This window comes from Purpureocillium takamizusanense, chromosome 4, assembly GCF_022605165.1.
Source record: "Purpureocillium takamizusanense chromosome 4, complete sequence".
Lineage (NCBI taxonomy): Eukaryota > Fungi > Ascomycota > Sordariomycetes > Hypocreales > Ophiocordycipitaceae > Purpureocillium > Purpureocillium takamizusanense.
This window is the reverse complement of record NC_063071.1, coordinates 2,756,662-2,773,583: the sequence shown is the minus strand read 5'-3', so window position 1 is coordinate 2,773,583 and position 16,922 is coordinate 2,756,662. Positions and strand designations below refer to the sequence as shown.

The 16,922-nt window shown below is 63.7% G+C and overlaps 5 protein-coding genes across 6 annotated transcripts; 4 read left to right on the top strand and 1 right to left on the bottom strand.

Annotated features, from left to right (window-relative positions):
- Positions 1-204: 204 nt before the first annotated feature.
- On the top strand, positions 205-2,744 carry JDV02_005496 (uncharacterized protein). The gene has a single exon (XM_047986802.1). The coding sequence runs from the start codon at positions 373-375 to the stop codon at positions 2,458-2,460; it is 2,088 nt and encodes a 695-aa protein (XP_047842785.1). The 5' UTR covers positions 205-372; the 3' UTR covers positions 2,461-2,744.
- Positions 2,745-3,245: 501 nt separating this feature from the next.
- Positions 3,246-4,958, top strand: JDV02_005495 (uncharacterized protein). Its single transcript, XM_047986801.1, has 2 exons — positions 3,246-3,651; positions 3,762-4,958. Exons 1-2 carry the CDS (start codon positions 3,429-3,431, stop codon positions 4,928-4,930), a joined length of 1,392 nt encoding a protein of 463 aa, XP_047842784.1. The 5' UTR covers positions 3,246-3,428; the 3' UTR covers positions 4,931-4,958.
- A 2,925-nt stretch (positions 4,959-7,883) lies between these two features.
- Positions 7,884-10,142, top strand: JDV02_005494 (uncharacterized protein). The gene is made up of 2 exons (XM_047986800.1): positions 7,884-9,392; positions 9,495-10,142. Exons 1-2 carry the CDS (start codon positions 8,149-8,151, stop codon positions 10,132-10,134), a joined length of 1,884 nt encoding a protein of 627 aa, XP_047842783.1. The 5' UTR covers positions 7,884-8,148; the 3' UTR covers positions 10,135-10,142.
- An 817-nt stretch (positions 10,143-10,959) lies between these two features.
- On the top strand, positions 10,960-13,677 carry JDV02_005493 (uncharacterized protein). The gene has a single exon (XM_047986799.1). It carries the CDS (start codon positions 11,228-11,230, stop codon positions 13,565-13,567), a length of 2,340 nt encoding a protein of 779 aa, XP_047842782.1. The 5' UTR covers positions 10,960-11,227; the 3' UTR covers positions 13,568-13,677.
- A 25-nt stretch (positions 13,678-13,702) lies between these two features.
- On the bottom strand, positions 13,703-16,826 carry ILV2 (Acetolactate synthase). Of its 2 annotated transcripts, XM_047986797.1 has the most exons (5): positions 16,449-16,826; positions 16,139-16,243; positions 16,001-16,068; positions 14,245-15,936; positions 13,703-14,188 (listed from the first exon to the last, which is right to left on the bottom strand). In XM_047986797.1, the coding sequence occupies exons 1-5, from the start codon at positions 16,601-16,603 to the stop codon at positions 14,130-14,132; spliced, it is 2,079 nt and encodes a 692-aa protein (XP_047842780.1). In that variant the 5' UTR covers positions 16,604-16,826; the 3' UTR covers positions 13,703-14,129. The 2 variants fall into 2 exon arrangements, with proteins under 2 accessions (XP_047842780.1, XP_047842781.1); XM_047986798.1 differs by having other exon boundaries at positions 16,139-16,826.
- Positions 16,827-16,922: the final 96 nt, after the last annotated feature.

Sequence of the window (16,922 nt, the reverse complement as noted above, 5' to 3'; positions counted from 1 at the left end):
ATGCCGGCCTCACGTTCATGGGTGGCGGTGCTGCGCCCCGCTCCGCACGGCAAGCGGGTGCCGCTCGGCATGGCGTTGCCGCGCCGGGTTTCGCACCAGACGGCGCGTGGCCGAGACGGAGGAGGGTGCCCTTGACGGCTTTCTGGGCGCCCCTTGGCGAGCGTATAATATGGGTGTCGGCCCTGTTTGGGCGGCAGGATGACGTTGGTGCCGGCTTTGGCCATGGCCAGTTTGTAATGACAGGTCCTTGGCTACATAACTACCAAGTTGCTTCGTAGACACATGATAACTAACTAGTACAGTATATTGTATCTGCATCAGACTTTGAGCGCTGGGCTTCTGGGCAGCTCAACCCATGGCAACACTGCAACAATGGTTTCGGACCGTGTGATGCGGCTCTGTCACGCACAAAAGACGCTCAGCTCCGTGTTAGCCGCGAACCCGACCGCCGCGCCCGGCGACATTGTCAAACGGCTCTACAAGGAAGAAAACGACGATGGCATCAACAACGCCCACGCCAACCAGAAGAACAGCGGCGAAGCCAATGGCGCGCCCAAGAAACCCGAGTCGCTCGAGACGGCCCTGCGATGCGGCAACTGGGGCCCTAAGACACCCAGCAGGCTCTTCCTCCAAGCCTACGCCGACGCCCTCGCGTGCCTCGACGACGACCCCTGGAGCGGCGTCGTCTCGCCCCCGCTCATGGGCACCCACGGCACGGTGCCCCTGACCGCCATCGCGCCGCTCGCGGACATCATGCGGCACTGCTCCAACGTGATTGCACGCGCCGAGCGGGAGGTCATCTTCGTGACGTGCGCGTGGTCGCCGTCGCTCGCGCAGCGGCTCGTACGCGGCGCGCTCGTGGAGCTGTCTCGCCGGCGCGCGGGAGCGGCAGACCGCGTCGTCGTCAAGATCATGTACGACCGGGCGGGGATGTCCAACGCGCTGGACCCGCACCAGGAGATCAAACCGGTGGCGTACGCGGGCGCGGGCGTGCTGCTCCCGCCGCCCGAGGAGGTGCCCAACCTGGACCTCCAGGTGGTGAGCATGCACAGGTTCTTCCTCGGGACGCTGCACGCCAAGTTCTGCGTCGTGGACCGGCGCGTGGCCGTGGTGATGAGCAACAATGTCGAGGACAATGATAACATGGAGATGATGGCACACGTGGAGGGACCTGTCGTGGACAGCATCTACGACACGGCCTTGGCGATATGGAGCAAGGCGCTCGTCCCGCCGCTGCCGTGCCTGGTGACCTCGCCACCGCCAGTCAAGGACAACGGCAACGGCACTGCGGTGATGGGTGGTACAAAGGCTGGACGAGGCCCAGACGGGGGAGAACCGCTATATCTGGCGCGCGGGTCGAGCCGCGAGCAGCAGCAGAGCGACATCGTGGCCGAGGCCGAGGCCGCCGACGCGCCGCCGCTCCCCGAGCACACGCCCGAAGATCCTCACTACGACGACGACCTCGCGGGCGAGATCCGGCGCATGCAGGCGTGCTACGCGGCCAAGCCATGCGAGACACGCCTCCAGGCCGCCAACCGCCTGCTCAACCTAGCCGTCAAGAACCCGATCCCGGCGTCAGGGCCCGCGATCCCCGACGGCGCAGAGATGACGCCGTACCTGGCGACGTCGACCGCCGAGCCCGTGCCCATGGCGCTTGTGTCGCGCCCGGCGTACGGCCCGCTCGACAACAAGAGCGCGCGCGTGCCGCAGAACGAGGCGTGGCTGTCGCTGATCCGGCACGCGCGGCGGTCCATCTTCATCCAGACGCCGGACCTCAACGCCGCGCCGCTGATGAGGGCGCTGGCGGCGGCGCTGCGGCGCGGCGTCGAGGTCACGTACTACGTGTGCTTTGGGTACAACGACCTCGGCGAGATGATTCCCGGCCAGGGGGGGACTAACGACCAGGCGGCGCGGGCGCTCGTGTCGTCGCTGGAGAAGGCGGACGACGACAAAGAAGAGGAGGCGGCCGGGGGTGGCGGTAACGACGACGAGGACGGTAACGATGACAGTAACGACGACGACAAGAGGGGAGAGTCGACGAGTGGACGACGACGACGACCATGGCGGCAGCTGCTGCGGATACACAACTACGTAGGCAAAGACCAGTCCCGGCCGACGCACCACTCGCGCAAGGCACGGTCCTGCCACGTCAAGCTGCTCATCGCCGACGGCGCCGTGGGCGTGCAGGGCAGCGGCAACCAGGACACGCAGTCGTGGTTCCACAGCCTCGAGGTGAACCTCATGGTGGACAGCGCCGAGGTGTGCGCGCGGTGGCGCGAGGGCATCGAGCGGAACCAGAACACGGCGCGCTTCGGGCGCGCGGCCGCCGACGGCGTGTGGAGGGACCCGGAGACGGGCGAGCCGGCCGAGGGCTACCAGGGGGACCCGGGGCGCGTGTCGGGGCTGGTGAGGGGGGTGGCGGGCATGGCGCTCAAGGCCAAGGGCATGGGAGGGTTTTGAGCTGAGGCATGTCTAGGACTCTAGACTGTCTGGTGCGCGACGATGGTGGCTGGAGCGAGTTGGGTGTCTTGTCACTTCTTCTGTACAATTGTATAAGCGTTGTCTTGACGTGTTGTTATGAAGCGGCGTGCTCACGCATGGTTTCACGAGATGGGCGTTGTGTGTGAGTATGTGTAGTCTCAAAACGTTGGCTTATATTGTCTATATGTTACCAGGTCAAGTGTCGTTGTGGGGAGCCGTTGTCATGTGTCCAGGTAGCTATATTCCGAACAGTAACTTCAGACTAATATTGATCACGGTCCACTCTCAAGGTCGGTTTCGGGCACTGGTTCTGGATCTTGCTATGGCATGTAATTGATATCAATCCACGTATGTCCGCGTCTGGTTAGGGGGGCCATTCAACATGCTGTCCGTCCACGACCCTCCGTGTGCCCTTTCCCAAGGCCGGATCCGAGCCTCATTTTAAGTGTCTTTTTTAAGTGTCACGATATCGTGATACGAATCGACACGTCAAATGTGGTTGGGCGGCTGTTACGTATTCCTCCATGCACCAGCGCCGCCCGGTGTGGGGGCCCTGGGGTCCGATCCCGGCTGCGCTTTGCCGTCTTGCTATCGTCTCTCGTCTTTTGCGCTCCACGAGACCACGAGATGGGGGGAAGCGGTGGAGCCGATTCGGAACGCGATCCGTCAAGGGATGGATCCATGGTCCCGCGGTAGCGCGCCCTGGAGTTGACTTTGCAGCCTCGACTGCCGAGGAAGGATTCCATTCCACCACCCATTCGTCGGCTACGGCCGGTTTCGATGACACTTAAAATGATAACCTCATGCACCGAACCTACCGCTAGAGGGACAGGGAGCAGCAGTATATAAGAACGCCAGCCCCGTCGGCATCTCACGCGCAGACGTGAGCGATCCGGAGGCGCACATCTCCGCAAAGCCGCAGCTCCAACGGCCGCGCCGCCGCCGCCATGTCGATCCAACTATCGCCCGTCCCGCCGCCGCCGCCGCCCCGGGCCCCGTCCCCCGACGTCGTGGTAATGGTGGACCAGAACCATGACCAGGACGAGGACCAGGAGCGAGGCCAGGATCATGACGCGGGTCATCTGGTCCCCGTGCTGCCGCCGACCGACGGGGGTGCCGGCGCGTGGAAATACCTGGCGGGATGCTTTCTCGTCGAGGGCCTCCTCTGGGGTGCGTTGCCTCGCTGTTTCTCAGCTCGTGTACTCATCATACCGCCGTTGGTCGGTGTCGAGAACATGAGCCTGTGCCATGGCAGTAGACTGACTGACGGCATCGCACAGGCTTCCCCCTCGCGTTCGGCGTCTTCCAGGAGCACTACGCGCGGCAGCCCGAGTTCGCGGGCGACGACGGCAGCATCGCCGCCATCGGCACCGTCGCCACGAGCATCTACTTCCTCGGTGCGCCCATCGCCGCGCCTCTCGTGCGCCGCTTCCAGTGGTGGCAGCGGTACATGCTGGCCACGGGATGGGGGCTGTGCGCGCTCTCGCTGCTCGCCGCCTCGGCCGTCGGGTCGGTGGGCGGGCTCGTCGCCACGCAGGGCGTCCTCTACGGGCTCGGCTTCCTGATGCTCTACTTCCCCGTGCTGGGCATGCTCAACGAGTGGTTCGTCCACCGGCGGGGGCTCGCGTACGGGGTGCTCTACGCGGGAGGGGGCGTCGCCGGCGCGGCCCTGCCCTTTGCGCTCGAGCGGCTGCTCGCCCTCCACGGCCACCGCGTGACGCTCCGCGCCGTGGCCCTCGCGCAGCTCGCGGGCCTCGTCCCGGGCTTGCTGCTGCTGCGCCCGCGGCTGCCCCCCGCGGGCACGGCGGCGCTGCGGGCCGTCGACGTGGCGTTCCTGCGGCGCCCGCTCTTCTGGGCGTTTGCGGCGAGCAACTTTTGCCAGGGGCTGGGGTACTTTATCCCCTCGCTGTGGCTGCCGACGTTTGCGACGACGGGCATGGGGCTTTCGGGGTCCGCCGGCGCGCTGCTCCTCGCCGTGAATAACCTCGCGTGCGTCGTCGGGCAGCTCGCCTTTGGGCACCTGACGGACCGGCGCGGGATCAGCATCCACGTGCTCGTGTCGGCGACGACCTTTGTGGCCGGCGTCGCGACACTGACGCTCTGGGGACTGGCGCGCTCTCCCGCGACGCTGCTCGCGTTTAGCGGCGTCTACGGCGCCTTCGCGGGCGCGTACATTGTCTTCTGGCCCAAGTTCGGCTCCCTGCTGAGCGAGGACCCGCAGACCGTCTACAGCCTCATGGCGTTTGGCAAGGGCATCGGCAACGTTGTGACGGGGCCCGTGTCGGCCGGCCTGGTGCGCGGGCAGGTGACGCCCGGCGGGTACGGGTTGGGCCGCTTCGGCGGTCTCGTGGTGTTTGTGGGGAGCCTGATGCTGCTGTCGAGCCTCGAGGGGGTGTGGCTGCCGGCGCGGCACCTGATGACGCGACGCGGGGGGCTGCGGTTCGGCTGAAGCCGGGGAGGGGAGGCGTGCATGAGCTGTTGTTGCTGGGCTGGATGGATGTCAATACGACGTAGATGTGGTCTGTGGTTTGGTATGGTGTTGACGTCTGGTGTGCGTGCGGGTACAAGTCCAGTGGTGGAGAGCGGGCCAACCTACATGGACGACGAGCTGTGGTGGTGTAATGCGAATATGTGAAGGCGGGAGGCGCTCGCAGGCAACATGGCATACAGTTTTCATTTGAGGGCGAGAGCGCGCGCGAGGACAGGCTTTCAGTTCTGTCGGCTACATACAGACATGGAGCGAGATGATGAAAAGCGTCACCTTCTGCAGTTCATCCTCTTCCCGCATCAATACCAAAACTACGAATCAGTCTTGTGTCTTTTCAGATCGCTCGATCCCCGTGATCAAGCCAACATCTGATGCCCCGCGAGTCATTTTCAAAGTAAACACCCTCGCATGTACATACGCCTGCAATGCACGCGCACGACAACTGCACAACAGTCTGGCTGCTGCTTTACTGCACGTTGGGCCCACCCGGGCCGGCTCAACTGTCGGCACGAAACAAGGTGCTCGCCGTGAGGACACCGCGTCCGTGGGGAGCGGCATATGCAGTTGGTCAGTAGTAATAGTAGTACTACCTACTCGGTCAAGTGCCGGCCTCCGGAGATCTCGTACGCTGGAGTCCGGATTGGCCCAGATCCGGCACGGCATGGCAAGGTGATCGTCCCACTCGAGATGTAATGTGTTGTTTCCAACACGCGCGGGTGATTCACATCAACGACTGCCGTATGCACGGGCCTTGCTGTCATGTCTGGTACGAAGTACTGGCCGACTACCACGCACTTTATGTGGGCAACGAGTTTCGCGTCAACATCCCGAGGAGAGAACAACTGCCGGCGGCTGGGGGCTTGCAGTACGTCAAGTACATACACACGTACGTCTGTGGAACACTGTTGAGATGTCATGTTGCCGCCGCCCTCTCAACCCCATGCCTTGGGCTTGCTTGGGGTTCAGCATACAGCTCCATGGGGTGGATCGGGCTCCGTTTTGTTCTTTTTGGGGCCTTCTGGCTCAACCAAATACCACGTAACACGGCATGATCCTGGGCGCTCCGTTCTGGAGGAGCTCATGTTACATGTACCGCCGGGGCTGTACTAGCCTGGAGGAGGAGAAAGGGGCCTGCCTGTGCTGTGGAGCGTTTAACGCGTAGGTATGGAGTAGTTGCTGCTTTTTGTTGTTGAACGGCTGTTGCCGTCGCCGGGGCCCCGTACAGTCATGGGCCGTCGCGTCGTTGCCTTCTTCTTTTTTTTCTTCGTCATCATCCAAGGGTCGAGCACACGGTCCGGTCCACGTGGACACGGCTCTCCCGTCGTGACACAAACGCAGTTGAGACCAGGCATGCGGACGGACGGCCCGCGTATGCTTCCTTTTGGCGGCACTATCGTACCAAGAACTACTAACCTACATCAAGCTCTGCGTGCGCTAGTGAGGGCCAGGCAGCAAAAGGGCCAGGCAGGATAAGTACGAAGTGCCCAAGTACGCCAACCCAGTGGTACAAAGTACGAAGACCCAACATTCTCCCTGACCCTGACCACCGGCGATATCATTGGGAGTTCATGTTGGGACGCAGACGGGCAGCAGCGGCACGGCACGGGCCAGGGGCGCCACCACGCGCACAGGTGAGGGTGCATCTGAAACATACATTCATTGTACATGCTCGCCTCGGTATAAGCGAATCACTTTGTCGGTCAGAAGTCTGCCCCGCGCTATCGTGGAGAGTACGGTACATGCTTGCTAACCATATACGACATGCAAACAGCTCATCCGAAATACAAAGTACAACAATGTATTGATTCCTGCATGTGGTCGGGTCCGGATCTAATGTCATTGTTTGGCATTCGGGCAACGCCCGCCGGTACGTACGCCTTCTACCGGACATGTAGAAAGCCCCCCATCCATGCTGCAATCACGTACGTATAGGCCGGACCGGCTTTGTAATGCCATCTTCCCCGGCGTCAGATGCGGCCCCGATTTCGACCGAACCGGGGAGTCATTCAGCAACTCCGGCTCCGGCTCAGGTGCCGGGTTGCGCGCACGTGGCGCTAAACTCCAAAAGGCAGCCAAGACGCAGACGCAACGGCCGGTGACGCCCCCGAGATCTGATGGATGGAAGCGACCCGGAGCGGCCCCACTCGCGCTGGGATTGATGCAGCCCGCGGGCGCCGTGCGTGCGTGCGTGTGTTTGCCACAGAGCCGGGCAGCTGGCATCTCACGCTAGGCCTCGATCCGGATGGATGTAGCAGGGCATCGTGGCAGCCAGGGCGCGCACGGCATTTGAATCACAGCGCGGGCGGGCGGGCGGTTCCATGGGCCACGGGGACCCGCCCATGGACGCCCGAGAAAAAACAAGAGCCCAAGGAGCCTACGACATCCGTCTTCCACTTGGACGCATGATGCATCCTGCATGTGTGATACTCGTCCAAGTAATAATACGTATCCCGGGGGCCGTCCTCGCAGACGCCACAAGATCAGATCAGATCAGGTCAAAAAAAAAAAAAAAGAAAAAGGTTGGGCACTAGCCAGGGAAGGAGGCAACAGTCTTACGCCCGGCTAACGGCCGCACATGTATGTCCACTAACCAAACGCAGTGCAGTGCAGTGACGCCCTCGACGTCTCAAGTCACTTCGATCGTACCTTCCGCCCCACACCCGGCTTTCTTAAACCTGGCCGAAAGAGGAAGCCAAGGCGCATGCCCCCACGTGGGAAACAATCGATGCCAGTCTGTGCCCTCGTTGGGAAAAAGGTTGTTACTAGTTTCCATCATGAGCAGTGTTCGACTCACACAGTCTCCTCTCCGTCTGCAACTCTTGTTTGGATTTCTCAGCCGTTTTGTCATTTTTTTTCTTTCTTCTACTTTCCCCAAGGCCACTCGGCCTGCTATATAAAAAATCGCAGGCTCTCAGTCACTTTTCTCTTTCCCCCCCTTGGACCTCAACGTGTAAATGTAAAACGCCACACGCCGAGGAATTGCATTGATTGCCAAGCGTCCTTGTCCTGCCGTTGTCGGACCGTGACATCGAACGGGTTTTATGACTACTCGGTAGTTGAGGTTGCATCGTTCCCGCCAACACTCCCGAGTCCCGACTGGAAGGGCCCAACAGCACAACCCCCCTTATATACAGAGGCAGGCAGCTATCAACACGGCTACGTACGGTCAGTCTCTCGTCATGACGGCCGCGCCGGCGTCAAAGGCCTCGACGCCAACGCTGGCCGAGGAGGCGCCGCCCGCGACAACACCAACGCTACCCGCCGACGACGGGCAGAGCTGCTACAACGGCACCACCACGTGCCACAGCGTCGTCGACTTTGCCACGTCGAGCACGTTGGGGAAGGAGGAAGGGGAAGACGGGGGTGATGAGAAGCGGTGGCAGCGGCAGGTCGGCGACGCCTCTCCGTTGTCGTCACCTCGCACAGACGTCGACAACGACAACACCGACGAGGAGGCAGCGGCAGCGGCAGCAGCGGCAGCAACCGGTGCGCACATGCTCACCGACGCCGACATCCAGCGCCTCGGCCGCGAGCGCCCCGCCGTCTTCTCCGGGTGGGTGTCGGAGACGCTCTTCGTCTTCACCATCGTGTCCTCCATGATGATGAGCGAGTACTTCATCAGCGGCTTCAACATCATCCTGCCGCCCGTGTCCGTGGCGCTCAACATCGCGCCCTCGTCGCGCACCTGGCCCGCCGGCGTCACCAACCTGACCATCGCCGCGCTGCTGCAGCCGTGCGCCCGCGCGTGCGACATCTTCGGCGCCAAGCGCGTCTTCCTCTGCGGCCACGCCTGGCTCTTCGCCTGGGCCCTCGGCTGCGGCTTCAGCGCCGACCCCACCGTCCTCATCGTCTGCCGCGCCATGCAGGGCATCGGCGCCGCGGCGTTTCTCCCCGCGGGGCTGGCGCTGCTGAGCGGCGCGTTCCGCCCCGGCCCGCGCAAGAACCTCGTCTTCGCCATCTACGGCGCCTTTGCCGTCATCGGCTTCTTCTTCGGCATCGTGGTCGGCGCCCTCGCCGCAGAGTACCTCAGCTGGCGCTGGTACTTTTGGATCGGCAGCATCCTCGTCATGCTCGTCGCCGTCGTCGGCGCCGTGTACATCCCCGCCGAGGCAGGGGAGCGGGACCCCGACGCGCGCATGGACTGGCTCGGCGTGGTGACCATCGTGCCGGGGCTCGTGCTCGTCGTCTTCGCCTTCACCGACGGCGGGCACGCGCCCCAGGGCTGGCGCACGCCGTACGTCTACGTGACGCTCGTGCTGGGCCTGCTGTTCCTCGCCGCCGCCGTGTACGTCCAGGGCTGGGTCTCGGCGCAGCCGCTGCTGCCGCCCGACCTGTTCAAGCACCGGTGCATGAAGCGCCTGATGGCGGGGCTGTTTTGCTCGTACGGCGTGTTTGGGCTGTTTTTGTTTTACGCCAGCTTCTAGTACGCATATGACCCCTGACTGACCCCTCCCATATTCTATTCTTTCTCTTTGTCAGGCCTTGTTAGTTGGGGAACATCGTCTTGCTGACGCCGTGTGAATAGCATCGAAAACGTCATGCAAAAGTCGCCCATCCTCACGGCCGCGTGGTTCACCCCCCTCGCCGCGGGCGGCATGTTCCTCGCCATCGCGGGCGGGCTCGTCATGCACATCATCCCCAACCGGCTGCTCATGATCATCTCGGGGCTCGGCTTCTTCGTGTCGAGCCTGCTCTTCGCGCTCATCCCCGCGCCCGACACGGGCAGGTCGGACTCGTTCCTCTACTGGGCGTACGTCTTCCCGGCCATGCTGTGCGGCACCATCGGCGTCGACATCACCTTCAACGTCACAAACGTCTTCATCACCACGGCCATGCCGCGCCGCCACCAGGCCGCCGCCAGCGGGCTCATCAACAGCCTGCTGTACCTGGGCATCGCCTTTTGGCTGGGCATCGCGGAGCTGGCCATATCGGCCAAGGTGCAGACCGAGAGCGGCAGCGCCGGGTCGTCGCTCGACGACTTGGACGAGGTGCTGGCGCCGCGCGAGCAGTACCAGATTGGCTTCTGGACGGGCGTCGCGCTGTCGGCCGTGGCGCTGTCGTTGACGTCGACGGTGCGCATGGGGCAGGCCGAGGCGGGCCTGACGGCGGACGAAAAGGCTGAGCTGGAGCGGGTGGCGCGGCAAGAGTCGCGCCAGCAGGCGTGAGGGGTTTTAATGTGTTTGGCGAATATGAGGGTACGACATGGACAGTCGATCCAGGAATTGATCGGGACTGGGAATCATGACCACATTTGCATGGCATCTACAGTATACAGCGAGTTAGCTGGATGGGAAAGGGGGCAGTGGACAAAAGAGAGCATGGCGCGGCGCAGCATTGCATTTTTGACGAAAGCGAGCGACAATTCGCATGCACGGCCGAGAGAGACATGATAGACTTGATGTACAGAGAATAATACAGAGGCGACCCCGGCATGGGGTTGCGACGTTGTCGTCAAAGGTCTCGGATATGCCACGTGCGCCGTGACACATGCATATGCAGGGCGCAGTCTCACTTCTGCGTACGTACGCTACGTCCCAACTTGGTACTCACTAGGTGCCTCTACTTTGATAAGTCATGAGCATGCGCTGTGCAGTGTAGTTACATTCGTCCTCCATCTTCCAGAGACTTGCATAAGCGGCGGGGTGCGGCACGGCACGGCTCGAGGTGGAGGGCGCGCGCGCGCGCGTGTGTGTGTATGTGTGTGTGTATGTGCGAGCATGGCGTCAGCCTCATCCGCTGGGCCGAACGTTGGCCAGGCGCACGATGCCGAGGCAGGAGGACAACCGCTGCCGCCATCGTCGTGATGGTGGTTAGGAAGACGTGGCGGACATGCGCCGCCGCCGTGGTCGTCTTGCAGCAACATCCCGAGGAGGGGGGTTCCGTCTGACACAGCAGCACATGCGCACAAGACGGCCTGTCGCAAGCCGGCATGTTATTTTTACTTTTCTTGTTCTGTCTTCTGTCGTCTTCTTCTTCCTTTCTCTCCTTTTATTTTTGTTGTTTTATCCTTCAGTTGCTCGGGCTACGGCCGCGACCTGCTGCCGCCTCCCCCGCGCTGCTCAACGCCGACTTACACGGTTACACCACACGCCGGCCGCGTTCGCCCACACGCACGCACACACTCATTACGTGACCATCTTCAATCCTGTCCTCTTCTCCTTTCCCCCCAACCTCACCTCACCCCCATCTCACACCTGCCTTCATTCCGTGCCTCACCATCCTCTCCCCCTTCTTCACTCCACCGTGGCATCCATCACCATGCCCCCGCCCCCCGACCGCTCCGCCCTCTCCCCGCGCGCCATCGTCCGCGACCTCTGGACCACCGCCCTCGGCCTGCCGCCCGCGCTGCTCGACCCGGACCCGGACCCCGGCTCCGACGGTGATGATGATGATGGCGATGACGGCGGGCCGCTCGTCCTCCCCGGCCTCGACGGGCGCACCGAGTCCCTCGCCGGCGTCGACGTCGAGCAGCCCGCCCTGCCGTCGTCGTTTCGCATCGGCGCCCTGGCGCAGAGCGTCGTCGCGCTGGCGGGCCTGGCCGCTGCGTTGGCCGACTCGACACGCCCGCCATCACCACCACCACCAACAACAACAGCGGCCAGAGAGGCAAGCCAAAACGCAGCCGTAGACGCAGCAGCATCGTCACCATCATCATCATCGCCATCATCAACGCACCGCCTCCGCCTCCCCAAGGTCACCGTCCCGCTGCGCCACGCCGTCGCCGAGTTCCAGTCGGAGCGCCTCTACACTCTCGTCCCGCATCATACCTCGTCCGCGTCCTCGCCTTCACCTTCGTCTTCGTCCCCATGTCCAGCCGCCGCCGCCGCCGCCGCCGTCGTGGGTGGGCTCTACGCCACGCCCCTCGACGGGTCGGCTGTGCGCATCCACGACGCGCTGCCCAACCACGCGCGCGCGGCCCTCGACCTGCTCGGCCTGGGTGGTCCCGCCGGCCCCTACGCTGCAGATGACGACGACGATGATGGCGACGACGGTTCCTCTGCTGCTGATGATGAGGCGGCGGCAGCAGCGGCAGCAAGGTTGAAGTCCGGGGGTGAGCAGCGTGGGAGGGATCGAGACTGCAATGCAAACGAGAGCAATGGCATCGACAACTGCAAGGGCGATACCAACAGCACCAGCACCAGCACCAGTAGACAACATAGAGCCGTCTCCCGCGCAGACATTGCCCGGCGCGTCGCCCTCCACACCAGCCTGCAACTCGAGCACCTCGCCCACGAGACGCCCTCGGGCGCCGTCCTCTACGCGCTGCGCTCCTACGCGCAGTGGGACGCCCACCCGCAAGCCGCGCACACGCCCGACTCGCCCGTTCTCATCCGCCGCATCGCCATGCCCTCTTCGTCCTCTTCATCCTCTCCCTCTCCCTCCTGGCCACTACGGCCCATCCCTTCCTCCTCCTCCTCCCCCCTGACATCAGACCAACACACCACCCCCCGCGGCTGCCTCGCCGGCCTCCGCGTCCTCGAACTCAGCCGCATCATCGCCGCCCCCGTCGCCGGCCGCACCCTCGCCGCCCACGGCGCCTCCGTCCTCTGGCTCACCTCCCCGACGCTGCCCACCCTCCCGGCCCTCGACGTCGACCTCGCCCGCGGCAAGCGCACCATCCAGCTCGACCTGGACTCTGCCGCCGAGGACGACCACCCGGGGCAGCAGATGCGCCTCCTGCACGCCCTCATCCGCGACGCCGACGTCGTCATCCAGGGGTACCGCCCCGGCAGCCTCGCCGCCCGCTTCGGCCTCACGCCCGAGCACCTCGCGCGCATCAACCCGCGCCTCGCCGTCGTCGCCAACCTCTCCGCGTTTGGGCCCGCGGGCCCGTGGGCCGGCCGCAGGGGTTTCGACAGCCTGGTGCAGACGTGCACGGGGATGAACGTGTCGGAGGCGGCGCACCGCGCGGGACGTGCTGACGACGACGATGACCACTACCACATTGATGAACACGACCATGACGACGATGATGAACAAGACCATAACGACGATAGTGATAATGATGACGACAACGAAGACAACGGTGATGAAACCAACCGCAAAGCCCACCACCACCACCATCCCCCCGCCCTCCCCCTCCCCTGCCAGGCCCTCGACCACGCAAGCGGCCACCTCCTCGCAGCAGGCATCTGCGCCGCCCTCTACCGACGCGCCGCCGCTGCCGCCGCCGCCCCCGACGTAGACGGACACGGATACGGACACGGAGACGGACACCGACACGGAGACGGCGGCGACGGCGACGGCAGCAGCAGCGGCCCCTACATCGTCGACGTCTCCCTCTCCGCCACGGCGCGCTACCTCCGCAGCCTAGGCCAATACCCCGGCGCCCGCGGCTTCTCCTCCGTCTCCTCTTCCTCCTCCCCACCCTCCTCCACTTCGTCCTTGGCCGCGCACGCTGGGCAAGCCGCCGCCGACGGGGGTGACCACCTCCACGGCGGCGGCGGCGACGGCACCCAGGACGACTTCTTCGAGACGCGCGAGACCGGCCTCGGGACCCTCACCGCGGTGCGGCACAGCGCCGCCGTCGAGGGCAGGCGCGTGGGCTGGGACGTCATGCCCAAGCCCCTGGGGAGCGACGAGCCGCGGTGGCCGTAGGCAGGTACTACGGTGGTAGACAGTAGGGGCGTCACCGCGACTTGGCTCGGCCGCGGATTTGAGGATAGGATAGATGGCTAGGTGCCTAATAATCCCCGCTTCATACGGCATGGGATGCAACTACCAAGTGAATGACACCTGTGTGCAAGGCAAGGGTCGGGACGTGGTTTCGTCTCTCCACTCAGCATCAGCACCGGCATCGGCATCGGCATCGGCATCGGCACCGGCACCGGCACCACATCAGGACCTTGTACTTCGTAGTAGCAGTAACAGCGCATCTCGTCACGGAAAATGCTCATTCATTGTTTCAATGTCCGCAAGTCCGCGCGCGGCTCGCTCCATCCCAACCAGCACCCACGTGCCAGGGCTCTTTGGCCTCGACTGTCAACTTGCCTGCCTGTCTGCCGTCCCGCCCTCTGGCGCTTCTCGTCCAACTTTTTGTGCTTGGCACCCATATTTGCATCAACTGCACAAACTCCGCCGTAGAAGATATGAAAAGAACATGACTTGAACATAGACGCCCGTCTCGGCTGCTGCTATCCACCTCTCGTGCGTGCTACGGCTAGCCGTGCAGGCCCGAGGTCCGCTCCCGCATCATCTCTCGTCGCTTCTTGTCCTTTTCTGTGCGGCCGTTAGCATTGCGTTTGCATGTACACATCACATCAGAGGGTACTCGCCTGCGTCAAACACCAAAAACTCGTGCAGGGCCGAGCCCGCTGGCACCATGGGCAGGACGGGCACCTTCTTGTCCGTCACCACCTCCAGCAGGGCCGGGCCGTCGCTGTTGATCAGCCACTTCAGGCTGTCGACCACGTCGGCCGGGTCCACGCATCGTCGGCCTTGGACGCGCATCGAGTCGGCCAGCTTCATAAAGTCGGGGTTGACCTGGTGCGTGTGCGCGTAGCGGTCCTCGTAGAAGAGGTTCTGCCACTGCGTCACCATGCCCTGCTCCTCATTGTTCAGCACAATGACCTTGACGCCAATGTTGAACTGCGCCGCCGTCGCCAGCTCCGTCAGCGTCATGCCGAACGAGGCGTCACCGTCAATGTCGATGACGAGGGCGTCGGGCTGCGCCACCTTGGCGCCGATGGCCGCCGGCAGGCCAAAGCCCATGGTTCCCAGGCCGCCCGACGTGATCATGCTGCGCGGGTGCCTCCACCGGAAGTGCTGGGCCGTCCACATCTGATGCTGCCCGACGCCCGTGGCAATGTACGTCTTGTCCTTGCGGTCCGCCGTCAGCTTGCTCAGCTCCTCAATCAGAGTCTGCGGCTTGATGAGCCCGTTGCGCTCCGCACGCTCATAGTGCGACAGCGGCCACTTCTTCTTCCACTCGTTGATCTTGCCGAACCACTCCTTGCGGTCGTCCATGGTCTTGGCCTGCACCTCGGGCAGGAGGAGCTTGAGGTTGCTGCCGACGTTGCCCTCGACGGCCTCGGTGGCCTGCACCACCTTGTTGATGTTCTTGGGCATCACCTCAAAGTGGACGATGCCACCGCGCTTCTCAGCCGCGGCGGCCCTCGCACCGGGCGCAAACTTGGCCACGTTGAGGGTGACGCGGTCGTCGAAGCGCGCGCCCAGGGCGATGATGAGGTCGGCCTCCTGCATGGCCATATTGGCATAGGCCGAGCCGTGCATGCCGAGCATGTGCAGCGACTTTTCGTCGAGCTCGTCGAACCCGCCCAGGCCCTGGAGAGTCGTGGTGACGGGGATGGAGGCCTTGTCGGCCAGCTCCTTGAGGAGCTCGGGCCCGCCCTCGGACTGAATGATGCCCTGACCAGCGTAGATTACGGGCTGCTTGGCCTTGTTGACAAGGTCGGCGACGCGCTTGAGAGTGTGCTCGAGGTGTTTCCGGCTCGCCTCCATGGCGGCGCGCGAGGCGGCGCTCGGCAGCGCGGGCAGAGCCGTCTCCGTGGGGATGGCTCTCCGCAGGATACCGGCGGTGACGTCCTTGGGCAGGTCGACGAGGACGGGGCCGGGGCGGCCGCTCGTGGCAATCTCAAATGCCTCGTTGATTCTCCGCGGCAGCTCCGCGACGTTCTTGACCATGACGTTCCACTTGGTGCAGGCGCGGGAGATGCCCACGACGTCGGCCTCCTGGAAGGCGTCGCTGCCGATGGCCGTGGTCGGGACCTGGCCGCAAAAGACGACGAGGGGCGTGCCGTCAGACAGGGCGTCCTGCATCGGGGTCACGACGTTGGTGGCGCCAGGCCCCGATGTGACGAGGACGACGCCGGGCTTGCCGGACGCGCGGGCATAACCCTCGGCCATGTGGCCGGCGCCCTGCTCGTGTCTGGGCAGGATGAAGTCGAAGTGTTTTGAGTTGTAGATGGCATCGAAGACGGGCAGGATGGCGCCGCCGGGGTATCCAACTGTGAGTCACGCATGGTCAGTACAACGCCTCGAAACTGGGGAATGCAACGCGGGAGGACAAACAGATGTGCTTGACGCCTTGCCTCAGCATCATTTCGTGAAAGATCTCGCCGCCCGTCTTGCCGATGAACCTGTCATGGTACCGTGGTCAGCTTGCGAGGGCCCGCACCCAAGAGCCGCGCTTGGGAGGGGATTCCGTACGATTCGTCCATGTCGCTCTTCTGGGGATTGACCAGCGGCTGGACATGGTTGTGTTTTTGTTGGTCCTCCGCGTTGAACGCAGGACTCGGCGTAGCGCGGACATTGCTGCAGCGATTCTTCAGTCAGTGTCATGCTCATCGTCGTTGTCGGGTTGTGCGCGTGCATCCAAATGCCAATGGCCCCCCCAGTGGGTGCCGATGCCGGCGGCCGTGTTTTTTGTGGCCAAACCCGCCCTCGCTTCGCAGCAACAGCACCACCACCACCACCACCAAAAAAAAAGGGCGAGAAGGAGATGATTGAGAAAACTCACGGAGCGGCAGACGTGGCGGCGGTAGCTTGATTCCGCCGCCCCGAGGCGACCTTTCTCGGGGCCTGGACGGCGGCGGGTTGTGTCGTCGAGGTGAAGTGCCGTGTCTGGCCCAAGGCTCTCAGGGCCTTGGTGGCCTGGCGACTTCGGAGCATCATGCCGGCGGCTGTGGGGGCTGCCTCGCAGTCGTCGTCGTCGTCGTGCTCGTGGTTGTCGTCTTTCCCAGTCGATGGGGGAGGGCGCGCAGAGAGACTGAATGAAAGATCCCAATCCGCGCGCGATGCGGGAGAGAAAAGACAATTGGGGACGGGGCCTCGTCGTCAATTGCACAAGAAATCGTGGGGTTATGCGACTTGGTGGGTGTGGTGGTGGGAAAAAAGCCAACGGAGAAGAGGGAAGGGGGGCGAAAAGCGGGAGCTCCAGCCAGGCCAAGGAAAGAATGCGGCGTTGCCGGTGGCGATCGAGGGCGAGAGCCTG